Source organism: Ailuropoda melanoleuca, chromosome 4 (assembly GCF_002007445.2).
Source record: "Ailuropoda melanoleuca isolate Jingjing chromosome 4, ASM200744v2, whole genome shotgun sequence".
Classification (NCBI taxonomy): domain Eukaryota; kingdom Metazoa; phylum Chordata; class Mammalia; order Carnivora; family Ursidae; genus Ailuropoda; species Ailuropoda melanoleuca.
The window spans coordinates 51,958,054-51,973,636 of NC_048221.1; the positions used below are offsets into that span (position 1 = coordinate 51,958,054).

At 47.5% G+C, this 15,583-nt stretch overlaps 1 protein-coding gene across 3 annotated transcripts in view; it reads left to right on the plus strand.

Moving 5' to 3' along the window:
- PPARG (peroxisome proliferator activated receptor gamma) overlaps nt 1-1,734 on the plus strand; it is a 127,230-nt gene extending 125,496 nt beyond the window's left edge. For all 3 annotated transcript variants that reach the window (XM_011227529.3, XM_034658791.1, XM_034658792.1), the window contains one exon: nt 1,296-1,734. In XM_011227529.3, the coding sequence (XP_011225831.1) occupies nt 1,296-1,543 (248 nt within the window). In that variant the 3' untranslated portion in view covers nt 1,544-1,734. The remainder of the gene's footprint in view (nt 1-1,295) is intronic.
- Nucleotides 1,735-15,583: the final 13,849 nt, after the last annotated feature.

Genomic DNA, 15,583 nt, shown 5'->3' on the forward strand with positions numbered 1-15,583 from the left:
GGACCAGTCTCTCAAATTTTAAAACCCTGAATAAAACAGGAGCAAATGAGTACAATGATATAAGGAAATCTATTTATATAATTTACTAGATTAAAATAAAGCCATTTGATCATCTCTTTAGAAAAAGCGTAAAGCATCTGATGAAATGCCACAGCATTCCCGACTAAAACAAATTAAAAACTTTGCAACTCTTGGAAAGCCAGGAGTAAAACGTATCCACCATAAGCTATAGTAAACATCAGACTTGTGGTAAGCCATTAGAAGCATTTTTGTCATGGTTAGGAAGAAAACAAGAATACCTCCTACCACTACTATTATTTAATATCATATTAGAGGTATTGGCCAATACACTATGGCAAGAAAAAGAAATGAGAAGTGTAAACGCTGGAAAAGAAGAAATAAATGAAACTATCATTATTTGCAGATATAATAGTCTATCCAAAATAGGAAAATAAATCCATGATAAAAACTGTTTGAATTGACAAGAGTTTAGGAAATTGGAATATATTCAATATATTAAAATGAATAAAATTTTTGTAAGCACCATCAGGGATAGATTAGAAAAGATAATGAATACTATAGAATATTATAAAGCAAAAAAATAAAGAAGTAAAGGACACTATAAAGTATTTAGGGATGCATCTTACGAGATCTGCATGAAGGAAAGTTTAAAGGCAATTGAAGTTCACTATTTAAAAATTCAAATAAGGAAAGTATAAAGAAGAAACTGAAAATTACCTCACCACTCAGAAGAAACCTCTGTTAAAATCTAAGGCTCTAGCCTTCCAAACTGTACCAGTATTTAAAAACTATGTCTTGTCTCATGGAAAATGTATATGCCATGTTAAGGGAAAAAGAAGACAATGCTGGTTTTAAAAGCGTGCAGGAGCTGTAATGAGAAATTAAGTAGAGGTTATAAAACATAGACTCATGAAGAAGGGGCAGCAGTGGGAAATGAGATTTCAGAGTGAGCAGAAGCTTACTGGCACAAGAGTCCTCTGTCTGGGGAGAGGATTGTGTTGCCATCATGTTATGTCAAGCTATCAGGCAGATTTAGCCCCAGCCAGGAATGATGCCCCTGGAAAGAGCCCGGATAGTCTTGGCCTCAGTCCATCCTCCCTCCCACATGCCCTTCCTGCCCACTGTCTACTTACCCTCACTCTCCACCTTATTTTAGAACCAGAGCAAAACAAGCCAACAAGAAGATGGGTGAGTAATTTAGTTTGGCTGAAAATGCCTCAGATATGGGGCCAGAGGATTCTGTCACTGAACTTCCCATTGTTCTCCTCCCCCAGACCGCCCAGGTTTGCTGAACGTGAAGCCCATTGAGGACATCCAGGACAACCTGCTGCAAGCCTTGGAGCTCCAGCTCAAGCTGAACCACCCAGAGTCCTCTCAGCTCTTTGCCAAGCTGCTCCAGAAAATGACAGACCTCAGACAGATTGTAACGGAACATGTGCAGCTATTGCAAGTCATAAAGAAAACAGAGACAGACATGAGTCTTCACCCACTCCTACAAGAGATATACAAGGACTTGTATTAGCAGAGAAGTCCGAATTCACTGACAACGTGTTCCTTCTTCCGATTGCACTATTATTTTGAGGGGAAATCTGACACCTAAAAAATTTACTGTGAAAAAGCATTTTAAAAAGAAAAGGTTTTAGAATAATAGATCTATTTTATGCATATTGTTTATAAAGATACATTTACAATTTACTTTTAATATTAAAAATTACCACATTATGAAATTGCTGGTTGTATTTGAAGCCTGAGTCTTACGCGTCCCCTACCCTACCCCCACCGCCAGGCTTATCTCCTTTTATGTCCGTCCTTCCTTCCTTCCTTCCTTCCCTTCTTCCTTCCTTCCTTCCTTCCTTCCTTCCTTCCTTCCTTCTTTCCTTCCTTCACTTTTCTTCTTTCCTTTTTTTTTTTAAGACTTATTTGAGAGAGAGAGAGCGTGAGCATGAGTGGGGGGAGGAGCAGACGGCAAGGGAGAGCAGCAGACTCTGTGCCTCAACCAACAGAGCCACCAGGCATGCTATTTTCTTCTTTCTTTCTTACACATTTTTAAAAATGTGAATGGAACTGCTGATCAACTTTCATTCTCAGTAAATTAATTTTCACTCAATTCACAATGTTTCTGAACCCTCCATCTGCCTTAACAACCACAACTAAGAAAAGAAGGGAAACCTCGCGACAAAAAACTTCTCAGAGCATGTGTTTCTCACCCTGGATGTGCAAATCTGGGGCACAGCCCTAGGCCTGCCAAGAATCCAGTCTTCTTCCCCTGACCCCAGCCAGCCGGCTAGGATTTTCACTCACCACGAGCAGCCTACTGACCAGGTACCAAGGCGCACATGTGTGCGATGTACCCGGTGGCAGGCACTGCTAAAAGCTGTGGGTAACAGAGGTGTGGAAGATTTGGCACCTGCCAGAAAGAAGCTATAGTTGAATTGAGGGGAAAAGAGTCATCTTTCTTAAAAACAGAGTATAATACTCAGTATAATCATGTGCCCAATAGGGGTGCCTGGGTGGCTCAGTCGGTTAAGCGTCTACCTTCGGCTCAGGTCATGATCCCAGGGTCCTGAGATAGAGTCCCACGTTGGGCTCCTGGCTCACTGGGAAGCCTGCTTCTCTCTCCCCACCTTGATCATGCTCTTTCTCTCTCTCTCTCTCAAATAAAGTCTTAAAAAAAAAAAATCATGTGCCCAATACATGGCTGTAAGTACTGTAAAGATTCAAAGGAAGTAAGGATTGATGAAGATTCGAATAGTCGAGTGTGACTCTAAATTCACTGAAGTGGACCTCCTAGGATGTGTTGGATTTGGGATAGGTAGAGAGTGAGAGAAAAGACATTCCAGGAAAGAAAAATAGGAGGAACAACAGCAAGGGGAACCAAAACCAAACATGAATGAGGGAGAAGAGCCACATTCTGGTTCTGATGTACATGGACGAGTTTTGCTAGAATTATTCCAATCATCGTCCTTGGAACCACCTTGCCCAGAGATCTTTTGCTTTTCTAACCTCAAAGGCTAATTGTCTGTATCATCATGGCTCCCCAGCATGAAGATTATATGTTCCCTAAAAACGGAGACCTTCTTGGCACATTAATAGGTTCATTGATCAAAGCCACCAAATTCACTAGAATTGCTTACCCATGAACTCATGATACATGGACTTTGAAGGGTACCTTTTAAACAAACTCTCCTGTGCTCTTTCTCCTCCAGGATGGTAATGTCCACTGACCTAAATTATTTCCCTGCTGCTTCTCCCTTAGTTTATCTTTCCTTATAATCAGGCACTGATACTTAGGAGAACCTCACTTCACATTTGAGGCTTTCAGGCCAAAATCTTAGGAAAGACCTTTTCATCCTTTACCCAAAAATAAACATCCCCAAAGAGTCAGTTACAGACGTGAGTCTTGACCACAGCCCTAAAAATGTAAGATCCTTAACCCTTTAGGAGTCACGACTTCCTAGCTCAAAACTTTAGATACAACCTCAGCATTTTGGGACCAGCGACTGAAGTTGTTGTCGAAGTGTTATCAAAACACCAGGAAGAAGAATAACACACTCAGTCCATCACATGGTTATTTTTCCCTTGATGCCAAACATCAGGATATTCTGAAACATCCCCATGACTGAGTAGAGGCTCCACTACTGTTCCACGTGGAGAGTTTATCATCTGGCAGATCTTAAAGAAGAAAAAAAAGTGTGAGCAGTAGACGAGGTGAGGATTCCACCTCAGAGGAGATCCCTTGTTTACAAGATTTCTCAAACAAAAAGTCTTTCAGCACGCTGCCTGCTCTCTGTTCCCACCAGCACCGTGCAGCCGGTCCAAACCCTTTCCACATTCCCGGAGCTGTGGCTGCCAATGCGGGGAGGAAGGGAGACGCTCTCAGCTCTTTGGCACTGATGGTTAGCATTAAATAGCTTTTAAGCCCTGGCAGCTTGCAAGTTCCCATCTCCCTGACTTCTTCCCTGTGGTTTGGACTATCATTTGCTAAATATTTTACGACACATCTTCTACAGCCTCCAAAGCTCCTGCTCTTTTCTCCGGTCTCCCTTTCCCCCCAGGATGATTCACAAGTTAATCAACAAATGTATCATCAGTTATTCATAGTACATTCTCCGGACATAAACACACTTAGGGATTTGTGTTAATAAAAATAGGAAGAAAAGTAACTTTGGTCAAGAGTCCAAAAAAGGGAGGGGAGGGGGTTTCAAGGCTCCCAGGAGAGCCCTACCCCCAGCACTGCCCTTGAATCTGGCCTGGCTCCCCCTACCGCCCGGTCCCTGCCAACCCAAGTCCCTGCTGTCCGTGGAGCACAGGAACTGCGGGGTACCTATGGGCGAGGCCACATCTGCACACCCCGTTGTTCTCTAGCCACCATCAAAAACTGGGCTGATCTGAGTTTCTGACTTCTCTTCTAAAATCTGCCTGAGGAGCAAAAGGATGGCGGTCTTCAGTAGGAGCTCAAAGAGTTGGGAAGCACCAGATGGTACTGCACTGCAAATTCGGATTGATAACCCAGGGGGCAGAAGCCAGGGGGACGGCCACATCAATGCCACTGAAGGGAAAAGGGATGAGGCTTCTGTGGTAGGCCTACTTACTTGCTACTGGATTCCAGTGACTTTTCCTCATCTCCCTGGAGGCTACCGTAGGCAAACCCTTATTGTGGGCAGGCCCCACTGGCTGGATATCTGCTGCTCACAGTGTGGTGCTGATACAGCGGGCCAAGGCTGAGAGGGGGGTGGAAATTGGCCCCCAGATACCTATTCCCTTAAAAATACCCACTGGGGAGTAGGGGTGGAGGCTTCTAGAGAAAGCCAATTTCAGTTCTAAATCTCGAAAGAACCAAAATCTGTTGCCAGCAGGATCATCCCCATTGCTTTCTCTTTCCTCTTTCCCACCCACTCACTGGAACAGCTTGAGGCTAAGAGACAGACCAAGATGCCTGTTCTTCTCTAGGTAGCCGCCTCCCTATTTTTCTCTCTCCTCTCCACATCCTGCTTCCTGGCCCTGGCTCCTGTTGTCTCTGTTCCCATTATTCACACTGTTATTATCTGTGTATCGACCCTCACCATGTGATTGTACATGGTAGGCCCACCGTTTTAATGCTTATTGAAATGGACTAAAAGAGCAGATCTTAGCATGGAGCCCATTAGATGTCATCTAATCCCACCTCATTCGTTAGTCTGTACTCGGCTCATACTCCAGTCCCCACGCCACCATATGAACAGGAGCGTGACTAGGCCCTGCCCTCAAGGGGCTCATGGTCTGTTGACAAAGTCAGTGCATAATTATAGTTCAGCCAAAGGGATGAATCGCCTAGAGGTGTGAAAGAGGATTCATGGGGGTTGTGAGTGGACTCGAAAGTGTAAAAGTACATCTTGTGTTCAGAAAACAGCAAGAAGTTAGGCATGGCTACCATAGCTGCGGTAGTGAGAAGTGAATGTGGCCAAGTCAGCGTCAGATGGTAACAAGCCTCATCGTCCATGGTAAGGAGCTACCTTGGACTGTATTCATAAGCAGTTGGTGTCCAGGGGATGGGGCCAGGCAGAAGAGGGACATGAGCAAGTTTGGATGTTGGGAAGTCAGCTCTCTACAGGTCAGATACCCTCTACAGGGCTTCCAAAGGCTGTCCAACCCCTGAACAGCTACCTGAAGGGATGGGGAACTCTCTCCCTTCCAAGCCCCTTGGTGATTTCCATCTGGTAGGACTAGCTCTGCTCCCAGGGTCACACATGCCACATTCTTGTTCCTGCATCTGAGAGGTTCTGACTCACCATGTCCTTTTCGGTCAGGTAACAATCTTTTGGCTCAGTCTTCTGGCCAGCTGAAGGACCCTGCCCCCTTCCTCCTTGCTCTCAATTTCCCTACTGCTCCTAGGAGCCGGGGCCTCACTCCCCCTAACCCACAACGTTCCTCTGCCTTGATGGCAAAGTCACTTCTACGCCCATGTAACAAAACTTTCACGCCCTACACTCATTTCCAGACAAGCCCTGCATTTGTCATAGAACTCTAGAAAATTTGAGTTCAAAGGAGCTAACCCATTCAAATAACAGACGAGAAGCCTGAGGATCAGAGAAGTTAAGTAATATGTCCAAGGCCCTAGGCGTGTACTAGGATTAATTTATTCAAAGGTGTTATATTTCACACGTACTCTTACCAGCCCTGACACAGCTGCTAGTAGGATCAGCAGTTTAACAAGAGAATCTCGAAGTGCATGACAAACTTGAAGCTAGTGCGAGTCTCTGTACGGGGGAACAAGGAGAAAGGATGGGGCAAAGTTCTTAGAGGGATTATCGTGACGATCAAAAGGTGGTTGTGCGAGTCACTCAGGACTGTGTCTGGCACATAGTATCCTGTTACGGAAGACAATATCTTAGTTTGGACTTAAGAGATACACAGGTTTGGGTTAAAATTCTATCTCTACCACTGCTTGTCCTATAACCTTATGACTTTTGGCCAATCTCTTAACCTCTCGAGACCTTAATTATCCTCATATGTAAAATGGGACAATAATACCCATCTTATAGGTAATCGTGAGGATTAACCGTAACAGTGGCTATAAAACACTTCACACAGCTCCTTGGCACATCTTTACTGTCAGTTGTGTTGGCGACAGATAACATTATGGCCGTTGTTACTATAAAGTGCCCTTCCTTCAAGAAGGCATCCTGGGCTCACAGAACAGGCTCTTCCTGTTCAAGTATTCTAGGCCATACCTGAATAGACTGGAAGCCAGGTAAGGGGGGTGGATTTCAATGTTTGGCACTACAGTAAAAAATATGTTCTCTCAAAAGTATTTTGCTTCCAGTCCATACACACTAGGAGAAAATCATTATTTGAAAGACAACTGCTGTGTTCTGATTTAGAAAAAATGCCAGGATGAGGCTAAGAAAACATTTTCTCCAAAGTAGTGGGACTTTTCTCTTGTGACTTATGCTCCTAATTTTAGACCAATATTACATAGTTTGCATTTCCAGAGGGGTTATAAAGAATAAGAAAATTGCTAATTTGGGTCTGTAGGGAGTGGGTTGGGATATTTCCATCCCCTCTAGAGTTTTGTAAATATGTTCCAGGCCAAAAGTTCCCAGGAGAATAGCATTCCTGGGATCTATTTAGTGCCATGGGCTGTGCTCAAGGAGGATCCAAGTGGCTTTCTGCAAGAGTTAGAAAACTGTGATCCTGTGGCCACTTTTGCATAATCCTGGAGGCCATGAAGCGTATTCGTGAAAAGTATCCACTGTCAGCTTGAGGCTTGGCTCTGGCACTTCTTGATGTGTGGCCTTAAGCAAGTCACCTCCCTCTCTGGGGACAAAGAACCTGGCGTATAGAAAGAAGTCCTTTAGCAAATTACATCTAATATAGTCATCATGAATAAAGGAATGGGTCTCAGTTTCTCTATCTGTAAGATGGGAATAATAGCACCTACCTCGCATGTCTTATAGACTATCAAAGAAAGGAAGCAGGGCCGGCCAGCTCACCAATATTCACAGATAAGAAAGTGAGCCGCAATGAGGCATAGGAGCTAGCCCACGTTTACGCAAATAAAAGGCAGAGGCAAAGCTGAGGCTAGACTTCTGGCTTCCTGAGGCCCACCCTACTTTGGGTTCTTTTCTACTGCGCGCTGCTAGATGCCAAGACAGTGTTGCCTGCTTATGGCATAGAAGACTTCAGCTTGAATTTTGGCTCTGCCGCAAACTAGCTGTGTAGCCTCAGGCAAGCCGCTCATGTCTCTGGGCCTCAGCTTCTCCACGTAGTTTGTGATGATCCCAATTCCTACCTTGTAGGATTGTTGTGAGGACTAGAGGTCCCATGTAGTGACATGCCTAGAGCCCCTCAATAATTAAAATCCTCTAAGACAACCTCACACAATCTGCTAGGTACTTGTTCTGACCTGGGGCCGTTCGTTGGTGAGCGATGTCCTCAACCACGGAGGACACCGTGAGACTCCAGCCTGTGAGAAATCGTCCAGTGTTGGCCTGGCGGTGTGCGGTGGCCCCTCGGGAATTGCTTTCTTGGGCCTCAGTTTCCTCATCTACACCGTCAGGGGCTCTGTCCTGTCCTTCCAGCTCTGACACCCCAAGTCCTTGGAAGCCTCCAGGGGGGAGGCTGGAAGGGAGACAGAGTTCTCTGGCTGAACAGCAGTGTTCTCCCTCAGCGCGGCCGGGGCTGGACAAGACAACAGCCAGCACTCATTAGAGGCCTGGAGCTGCTCCAGCCAGAGGGGGTGCTGCCTCCAAGGGGAGGGGAGGGGAGGGGCCGCCGGATGGCTGGTCGGTTCCCACCCAAGCCAAGCTGCTGAGAGAGGGGCGTTGTGCTGAGTCAGCGAGCTGGCGGCTCCGCACGGGGGCTCCCTGGCCGCCGGAGCCTGCCAGAGGCGAGGCCGCCAGGAGGGCCTCCCAGGAGCCCGGCGTGTTACCGATGATGCTGCCGCTGCTGCCACAGCCCCGGGAACCGTGCCCTGAAAAAGCCTGTCCCCGGCCAGGCCTCCCAGGGCTCCGGGAGAGGGAGCGGCTGTTGCTGAAGGAGGACGTTTTTAGGAGTTGCCTCCTTCTGGCAAGATTCTGACCAGGGCTGCCTCTGCCCTCCCCAGTCTCTCCAGTCGGTCCCCAGTGACAGCCATTGTGCCTCTCAAACACCGAGTACAAGCTTTACTTATAAACTGCTTCGCAGCCATTTATTTAATCCTCCCCAACCCCAGTGAGGTGGTTTATGGGTCAGGGTCCCACAGAAAACAATGGCATACTCAGGAGGGGACCTCTGGGGAGCGTTTAGTGCAGGCTGGGGGGGGGGCACTATTTATAAACCTTGGGAGGGTTAAAGGAAACCATTACAGGGTGGTGAGACCTGCCCCCCCCCCAACCCCTTGGCTAGCCAGGGCCCTGATGCCAGGGGAGGGAAAGGTGTTTGGAACCCAAGAGAGCTGTAGCCAAGTGGCAAGAGCTGTGGTCCAAGGAAGTGAGGAACATTCTCGCTGCTGTCCTCCAGATGGCAGAGAACAAACTGGGGGATAAATACCCTTCCTCTCTCTCTTCCCATCCTTCTACCTGAGTCTCCCATTGGCCAAATCCTACCGAAAGCCAGGGAACAAAAGAACCAGTTGATACCATCCATATGATTCAGGCTCGCAGGGCACAGAACAGGGTAGGGATGGGTGGAGGGCAAACCTGCATGGCAAGCAGTATATTCGGCATGGGTAGGAGGTATCTTTAAGCTCATGACACTGAAAGGAAACAGAGAATTTTAAGTCTGAGTTCCCAGAGCAGTAACTGTCCACTCTAGGATTCAAAGTCAGGTCTGTCTAGCTCCAGAGACATAGTTCTTTCCATTGTATCAAACCAGCTGTAGGAGAAGACCGAAAGGACCAGAGCAAGAAGAAGGGAGTGTTGATGCAATCAGCATCTCTTTATACCCCTAGCGAGGGTGGGCCCTGGTAGCTGGGAACCCACACAATTTTACTGGGTACTTCCCACATCTTTCCATCATATTCCCTGGAGATCTAAGGCATGTAGCCTAAAGCTACCCCATGTAAGTTTTATCCTAAAAGTTAACATAAACTTTGTAGTTTATGCCAAAAAGTTTTTTTTATTTTGAATTAATGTTTAAAATATTGCTTAGAAGTTAAATTACTTAATTTATTTCTACTTACCTGGAAAATTAAAGGAGAAAAAGGCTCTCCACGGAAGGGTGCAATATGTTTTCCACGATCTTAAGTATCCCTAAGAATGGACCATGTACCCTATTCTGAGGAGAACAGGCCCCAGTATCCTTTAGGAAAAGAATGTACTTGCCCAATACCTCATAGCTAATAATCAAACTTGGAGTCCCATGACCCTGCTCCCTGCATGGTTGAGAGAAAGGAAATCTGGCCAAAATAGAGCCTGAAAAGGGAAAAAAGTCACTAGTGGTCAGCCTGGGAGGGATGAGGAGGAAGGGGTTTGAGCTCAATATCAGCAAATGTTCACAGACATTCTCTGTCCCCAGCTCTGGGGACACTCAGATATGCCTGGTGTGACTCGAGTCATCCAGGAGCCTACTCTATCCTAGAGACAGGCATCTAAGCTGGCAACGTCAACACCACCTGACAAGTGGAAGGAAGCAGAAGTTTCGGAGGCAGGCAGGTGGGCTCCAAGCCCCTTCTCTGCCACTTCTTGGGGGTATGATCTTGGGCAAGTATGACCTTGGACTAGAAAGGTTTTGTAATTCCTCTTTTTTAACTGGGCAAGGTCATACTTACATCTTAAAGTTCCTGTGAAGGAAAAAGAGATCAAGTTTGAAAGCATGCAGCACTGTGACTTAGCAAATGTGAATTCATCATCATCTTCATGCTGTGATAAACACTGGGACAGAGGACTGTGCATGTCAGGGCTACATGGGACAGCCATGCTCTTATAACCAAAAATTGCCCTAGCGATCCAATGTCAAAATAGGTTATCATAAATTTCCCAGAGAATGTGAGCTCTCTGGTTTCTGTTGCCATGGAAGTGCAGGGAAGATTTAACTCTGGATGGGGGTAAGGGAAGGCTTCATGGAGGAGGTGACATTTGAGATGGACTGAGAAGGTTTATAAGGATTGACCAGACAGACAGGGAAGGGTTGTCCAGGCAAGGGGCTCGTGGGCAAAGCCACATGGTGTGTTAGGCAGGGTGGGTATTTTGTTGTGGCTGGAACAGAAGGGTGCTGGGGGGTGGAAGGAGAAATGGCTGGAACAGAATGGAATCAAATTAGGCTGGGGCCTATACTAATGGACGAAGAGGTTTGGATTTTATCCTAGCAGGGTTAGAGAGCCATGCAAGATTTTAAGCAGGGAAGTGGCAAATCAGATATATTCACTCTGTCAGCCAGCAAAGAGAGGAGACTTGATGGGGAGGTGGGAGGACCTCTAGGAGGCTCTGACTGTCATGTGGACAAGAGGTGAAGCTGGTATGAGCAATGGGGTTGGAGGAGGTGGACAGTGGTGAGGAATAGTCCAGGGCCTGCTTAATGTGGGGGGGTGGAGAGGGGAGAGGAGCACTCCAGGGTGATTCTCAGGGTTTGATCTGGGTGACATGGCAGGACAGGGACATGCTCTTCATTGAGATGGGGGCTTATCCGAGGGAAGAATAACAGGTTGTGTTTTAAAAATACTAAGGGTAGGAACCCAGTGGACATTCAGGAGGGGGTCTGGTTAGCTGTTAGACAGACAGGTGTCTGCAGCTGAGAAGTGAGGTGGGCTGGAGGGGCACAGTGGGGGCAGTGCAAGAGGGTGAGGACAGTCACAGGACAGAGACAGTCAAGGAGAAGACCAACAAATACTCCAAAGATTTGTGTTGACTCTCTAAGCCCTGTTTTCCCAGTGAGGTCAAAAGGAGGTTTCACTTTCCCTGTTTTCTTTTTATCCATTGGCTCCCTAAATGTTGAGGAGTGCCTTCGACATGCTAGGGGCTGTTGGAGAAATAGGATTCCATTTAACTCCCAGTTCTTAAGAGCCTCCCACGGGCAAGGACATATGTCATCTCATTTCTCCTACACAGTGACCATGAGCGATGAATATTATTCTCTCCGTTTCATTATCACCCCCAGGAATTGGGGCTTAGAGAACTGCATAAATGGGGCCCTTGTGGGCGTTTCAGTCCCATCTCTACACACACAGACACACACATACAATTCAAGACGTGTATCTTTTTCTGACTCCTTCGTAGGACTTTATTCTCTTCCATAACTCAGCAGAAACCTCCCCGGAGCTCCTGTCTCTGCTGTTAGAGAGAGTTTTATTATCAGGAAGCAGTGGCCCAGACAGATGGCAGGGCCTGGGGCCAGAGTCCTTTCACTCTTAGATTCTTTTCTCCCAGTAGGTGCCTGCCTCCAGCTCCCAGCCTAGGAAACACAACCCCCTTCCCTTGCCTCACCCCAGCCCATGTCCCTGGGCTGCAGCCAGAGCCAAAAGCTAGACTTGCTGTCATTGAAATTCAGTCCCCCAGTCTGACTCCCTGGGTATTCTTCCTTTCCACTCCCATGTTTCTCAGGCCTGGAACCTTGGGACCTCACTTTTCTCACCAATGAAGTGGAGGTTATAACCGTTTTACAGACATAGCAAGGCTGTTTGGAGGATAGTTGAGGCAGGGAGAGGAGAAAGTGCTTCGCAAACACTATGAACTAGAAATTCATAGGGGCCACTGAGTTACTGGTACCTTAACAAAACTGTTCTCTGCACCTGGCTCCCTGAGTCAGGCCTCAGGGCAGGTGCACCCAAGACTGAAGCCAGTCCCAGACTAGGAAGATAAGCCTGGCGCACTACAATTCCACTCGAGGGAATAGGCTTTTCTCCCTGCAGCCATTGGAGGTTCCTGAACCAGCTCTCTGCCCGGGTTTTATGAGCTCAGAGAGGGTTTACACTATGACTAATATCCCATCCTCTCACTCCCCTGGTCACCACTACCTGCTGGGCAGGAAGTCCATAAGACTCAACCCCCCTTAATCACTGCCACCTCCCCATGACCCGCCTCAATCAGGTCTCTTTACAGTCGGGCAGAGCCAGCTGGGCCTCCTCAAACTTCCATATCTGCGCCGGGAGATCACTGATACGGCTAATGGCGTTTGCTTGCCTCCACGCCCTGGGCCCAGCATTCCCGGAGTCACGCAACCCCACAGGCCCAGGGCGGAAACTGATTCCCACAGCAGCAAGCCCTGAGCCTGGGGAGCCTCCCCACCCCATAAAATACATGAAATGAGCCTTTCTTCATGGCCACCTGGCTGGCCAGCCTCAAAGCTGTGGGGCAGTCTTCCGCCTTCCCAGTTACTGGCCCCCTCCATTCCTCCAGAACCCAGCTACATTCTCTCTGGGCTCCCAGGAACCTCCAGACCCCCAATTTCTCCTGCCAGGGAAGAAGAAAGTTGCTAACCTGATAGCCACTGTTTTCACTCACTCATTCACTCACTCACTCATTCATTCATTCATTCAGTACTCATGAAGCACCTTCTCTGAGCCAGGCACTGTTGCTGAATGCTGGGAACATAAAGATGAGTGGGCGGTCACTGCCCTCAAGGAGTGTGTAGTCCTTGGATGGGAAGGGGGAGTGTGGAGGTTGCAGAATACAAGGGCAGGAGTCCACGCGTTCCCCCTCGCCCTTCCAGCTTCAGTGCAAGAGGTCGACTCCAGCCGCCAGCCTCTGCACTGCTTAATGCCTGATTGGATTTGCCACGGTCTTAATGTTCTCCAAGAGAAGCCCCAGTCAAGGACTGATAGGAGTGCGGGGCAAACGCCCAGCACCCTCACTCCCCAGGTCAGATACAATCTATATTGCCAGAGATGCCCAGTGGGATTAGGATCCAGTTTATAAACACACTTCATCTGGTTGACTTCTTTTCCAGGTTCCTGATGGCGTTCTCCTCACCTCCCCAATGAACGGCTTACACTCAGATCCTTGCTTAGGGTCTGCTAGTGGGGAAGCCCAAACTAAAACACCTGGTTAGTAATGACAGCAGCCAGTTAGGACAGTGGCATTTACCCATTCATACAACCAGTGAAAACACCCTGAGCACCTACTACACACTAGACCTTGGGTGCCAAGGATGCTGGGAGTGACCCAGCCCTGGGCCCTGCATCCAAGGAACTGTCTAGCGAGGGAGGCAGACAAGTATACCAACAGTGACCTGTCAGAGTGATATGGGCAATGGCAGAATATGGTTCAGGGTACCATGGGAACACAGTGCAGAGCCCCTAACTCGGCACAAAGGATGGAGGGGGCAACAACTAAGCTGAATCTTAAGAATCCAAAGGAGTCCATCAGGTGGAGAAAGTGGAAGTGTTCCAGGGAAAGGAAAGGTAGAGGTAAAGGTACACAGATATAATAGAGCCTGGCCTGGTTCTGGAAACACTAAGTTGTCCAGTGGGGATGGGACATGGCTCCTAGGAAGGAAGAATGGGAAATGAGGCAGAATCAGATCCTAAAGGCCTTTCCTTTTTCCAGTATTTACATTTTTTAAAGGGAAATCTGAACAAAGCAGTGTTTAATCCTAAGAAATGCAGCTCTGATGAGGTTTGGACACCAGAGGAATAGCTGTGCTAAGCAAGGTCCTTCACCTCTCCTTGTCCTGATTCCCTGATGTTCCAGGCCTGGCTGTGACCAGATGGTTGTTTGCAAAGGGTGCTGGGGCCATCTCTGCAGCAAGGACTCACAAAGGCTTTGGAGGACAGATTAGACCAGAAGGACAGCAACGGGCAGCATGGAGCTCCCCCTCTTCAGCCAGCAAACGCCAGCTATTAAAGCCGCTTTCTGGCAGGGTGCTTCCCAGGATCCAGCTCCCTCTCTTCTCAGAGATCTCTGTCCATTGGAAATATGGGAGAATCAGGTTTGGGTTATAATTTATGTGGGTACAGGGAAGGGGTGATTCAGACATTCCTGGGCACATCAAGTGAGCCAGTGGAAGGGAGCCACAGAAAGCCAGTCCCTGTGAGCAAGAGAAGCCTGTGAATTGGTGTGGAGAAGCCTGATTGGCTAACAAAGTCTTCAGTGGGGAAAGGAGCACTTCTGAGCACAGCAGCAGGCTGTCACTTAACTCTCTCCAGCTCCATGACTATCCTAAGAAAGAAGTCCTAGGAAAGAACAGGCCTCTAGGTAAAGCCTAAAAGCTGCTTTAATAAAATCTCTGTTCCAGGTTCTTTACATGAATTTTTTTGGCTTTATTTAAATTCAAATTGGTTAACATATAGTGTATTATTAATTTCAGGGTAGAATTTAGTGATTCATCAGTTGCATAGAACACCCAGTGCTCATTACATCCAGTGCCCTCCTTAATGCCCATCACCCAGTTACCCCATCCCTCCACCGCCCTCCCTCCAACCCCCTCCCTCCAACAACCCTCAGTTTGTTCCCTGTAGTGAAGAATCTATTATGGTTTGTCTCCCTCTCTATTTTTATCTGATTTATTTTCATGAAGTCTCTGGTTTGGTCTTAAAAGAATCCACTGAGGCACTTGTTAAAGTCTCATACCCCCTTTTAAGAGGCAACTGAAGCACAGAATCGCTAAGTAATTTGCCCAAGAGCACACAGTTTTTAAGCTGGTAGGGAAAGAAGGGAGCCAATTTCCCAACTGCACCTCTGCCCAAGGTGAAGCTGACACCCCCAGAAAGTCCAGTGCAGTCAGGCAGCCCCTCCTCCCCGGATCAGGATCTGCTGATCTTTTCAGGGAGCCCCCACCAGAACTTCAGCCTGATTGGACCAGCCCAAGTCACATGACATACCACCTAACCAGTCACTGTGTCCAGAGGGGTACAAAAGCCAGTGAGCTTATCCCTGTGTCCCACCCATCCCAGAAGCAGCTGGGAGGTGAGAACGTTCCCAAACAAAGGTCAGGGAAAAGGAAATGGATTCTGGAGGAGCAAACACCTTGCAACCACCATAGTTCCGTGAGGGAAACGTGATTTATTCCACCACAACAAGGCGTGGTGCAAACAGAATTGTGTCAGGATCCCACCAGGAAATAGCAGGCACACTCAGATTGGGTAATGTGAAAAGAGTTTAATAAAGGGATTATTATTTACAAAGGAGTAGGCAGAGTGTAAAGAAACCACAGGGATGGTGCAGAACAT